Source organism: Rhipicephalus sanguineus, chromosome 3 (assembly GCF_013339695.2).
Source record: "Rhipicephalus sanguineus isolate Rsan-2018 chromosome 3, BIME_Rsan_1.4, whole genome shotgun sequence".
NCBI classification, from domain to species: Eukaryota; Metazoa; Arthropoda; class Arachnida; order Ixodida; family Ixodidae; genus Rhipicephalus; species Rhipicephalus sanguineus.
This window is the reverse complement of record NC_051178.1, coordinates 104300816-104304005: the sequence shown is the minus strand read 5'-3', so window position 1 is coordinate 104304005 and position 3190 is coordinate 104300816. Positions and strand designations below refer to the sequence as shown.

Genomic DNA, 3190 nt, shown 5'->3' with positions numbered 1-3190 from the left:
TCGCCTTAAAAGTGGCTTTCGCGTGATATAAAATGTGCGGTAATTTAGCCACGCCGAATGGCTTTCACCTCCGAGTCGTCTTAGCCCAACACCACCTAGATTAGCTTCTAGGTTGTGTTGCCTAGCCACATGCATAAAAAACCGCGCGATATCTTAGCGCAGCAATTAGGACTGAATTTGCACGTGAACAAATGTTTGCGACAGCTCTGCCACAGCAAAGTTTGCACGGCGCAGTGCATACTAGCACGCCATAATGACTAATCATAGAACATTAGCTACGCAAATGAAGACTACGAACCTCGGATACTCTACATGCAGAAATGCTTGTTCAGGAGGTTTTATTTCCAGGCACGGTTTCGTCGTTATAAAGCAACCTTGAAGTACGATTTGCTGAACGATTATTTTTGTGCTGCTTTATTTTCTAAAATTTCAAGATGGCTTCAAGCGACACAATTTCAGAAAAGAATCCCAAGCACGTATACCTCGATTTAAAAGGAGACCAGGCGCACGTGGTGCTCGAGTTGCGTTGAAATTTCTCGCCGTGTCGCCTACGGCGACATCATTCGCACCCACGACCAAGTGGCAAACAAAGAGGTAGAGGAAATTGCTGAAAACATTGGCTATAGAAAAGGAAAAAGTGAGCGTTTTGTTTATGAGGTATATCAAAATAAATCGCGAATGAACTTGGTGTTCATTCCTATTTACATCCTAAGGAGCAGAGTCGATGCTCAGTTGCTGAAGCGGTCAGAAAAAGAATGAGCACTTCTGAGGAAAATTCATGGGTGACCCTTTAGGGCACTTGAACACATCAACGAAGAAAGAAGAGTGCCGTAGGGGCACGTTGCACTCTCGTCGCTGGCTGGCGTCGTCTTCCTTGCCACACAGCACGTAGCAGTAACTGATAAAAAATATTTGCTTGTCGACAAAGTTCTCCAAGCCCTGAAGTCTCAAGTCCTCCACACCACCGGCCGTGCTTGCCTCGTGCTCGGCGGCAGCCTTGAATGCCGAGTAAGATACTTCGAGCGCCGGTACCGCAGGGATGACGCTCATCGGTGCCTGTCCCGCCTCCTTTCCGAGATCGCAGTTTAGGCGGCGATTGTACTCGGCCGATTCCGACTTGCCCCACCAGTGAATGCTCTCTCCACGGTCGTCAATCGTCGTGCCCTTGGGGTCGACGCTCTTGACCATCTCTCTCGAAATTAGTGTCCCCGCGCTGGCGTAGTTCATGGCGAACGTGCCTCCCGGGTAGAATAGTGGTGGTTCCAGTGCCACTAAAGCAGCATCGACGGTATTCAGGAGGTACGTGTACTTGTATGCCTGGTGGCGAAATGTGCGCTGCTTCTTGTAGACGTCGTGAAAGCGCTGGCTCAGTTGCAGGCGTTGGTACACTTTCGAACTGTTCAGCCAGATCTCCATGAACGCCGCCTGTTTGCTGTCGGGAAACGGTTCGTAAAGCGTTGCGTGCTGCGGTGTCTGGAAGAAATGCTCAGAGGGCATTGCGTTCAGGTGTATCTTGTCTATCTTGCGTGCCGCCGTCTCCCTTATCTCGCGGTCGACCCAAAATGTCTTTTTCATAATATTATTGAACTCTGCTTTCAGATTTTCCGTAAAGCTTACGAATTCAAGGCGTGCCTCGTGCGTAGGGTAGAGGTCCGTTATATGATTAGTGGAGGCGAGAAGCGCGAGGCGTGCATTCACGAACTCCAGGCACGCAAGCTGCTTTTTCTCTTCGATGTTGCCATAGAACATGAGTTCCGGATTTCCGATAGCCACCCAAATGTGGGTCTGGATGAACATCCAGGCGATTCCTATCAATAGCTCCACCTCACTGTAGTCGCGAAAAAGAGCGTCAATTCTTTCTAAGATATCGGGGTCTTCGAGTACTGCGAAGTTATCTGTTACCCAAGAGAGGCTCTGGTTGCTGTATGCGCTGTTGAGACCCTTTAACCACAGGCCAGGTTCTATGCTTTTTGTCCTGGGGTCAAGGTCACCTATGACAAACCATAACTGCTCACCTTGAACTTCATGGCTGTTGACTTCGGTGAATGACTTCTCCAAGTTCTGCAACAGTGAGGGCTCGTAGTCGACGTATTCTACTAGCTGCAACGCCTTTAGTTGCTCACTGGCGAGTCTCGCGTAGTCCACCAGGGTCATGGGTTTCTGGAGGCGGTCATTCCAGGTTACGCCGTTGTAACGCCTCCGGAAGACCAAGATGTTGCCCGTACTTGCATTGGTAGCGATCTCTAACCTGAACAGGAAATTCAAGTCGTAATTGGCCGCCATATTGATCATAACTTCTAGCGGACGTGTTTTAGTAGCGTCGGGATGTCTAGAGGGCCAATCTAGGTTGACAGCCTGCATGAAAGTGTTGAGCCAGAAAATGTTGTGATAAATATCGCTCTGTTGCGCATCCAGACACCTTTTGTACAGTCGGCTTGCTCTTCCAACGCTCCAAATATCGGCTTCGAGCTCTTTGATCATGTCCATCCTGGCGTCTTCGTTCAGTTTGTCTTGTACAGAGATCGCGGGAAAATCCTTTTGCCAACCGCCGCAAACGAACGCGTAGAAGTCGACGCATGGATCGCGACTGGTGTTTATCGTGGCCGAAAGCCTCTTGGCGTGCTCAATGCACGCGTCCGTGATGCAGTAACCGACCTTCTTCACATGTCCTAAGAAGAGCAGTACAGCGAGGGCGCACGCCAGCAGCACAGAGAAAAACACGGCTACTGCCACCACGAGCTGATCTCGACGCCGCGTCGGCGCTTCGTCCTGTGTTGACGGCGCTGTCCTCCTTGAGCTGAGTCCGTCTTGCCCCAGGGTCTGAAATGGCATCATCTTACGTTAATCATTCACCAGCACAAAACTGTATCGTTAGTGCCTGACTTTACCGGTGCTACGTGAACAGATCAAGTCTGAAAGCTAAATATTATAGCTTAAGGACAAAAGACGAAGCTTGACAGAAACAGAACACAAGGTTTGCATTGCACGAAATGGGACAGGACAATGAGAAAGCTGACGACACAGGCACTGATAAATTGTGTCAAGCGATTCTGACACCGTGTCTGCAGCTTCTCTTACTTATCGTGTTCTCGAACGAATTTGTTTGGATAAATTGTTATCGATATTTCATCGTCAACCTTGCTATTACCCTGTCTTCTGCACGACTCACACAACGTCAGCATTAAAGCAA

The 3190-nt window shown here is 49.2% G+C and overlaps 1 protein-coding gene across 1 annotated transcript; it reads right to left on the bottom strand.

Moving 5' to 3' along the window:
- Positions 1–744: 744 nt before the first annotated feature.
- On the bottom strand, positions 745–2835 carry LOC119385720 (neprilysin-2). Its single transcript, XM_037653111.1, has one exon. It carries the CDS (start codon positions 2833–2835, stop codon positions 745–747), a length of 2091 nt encoding a protein of 696 aa, XP_037509039.1.
- Between the last annotated feature and the right edge of the window lie 355 nt (positions 2836–3190).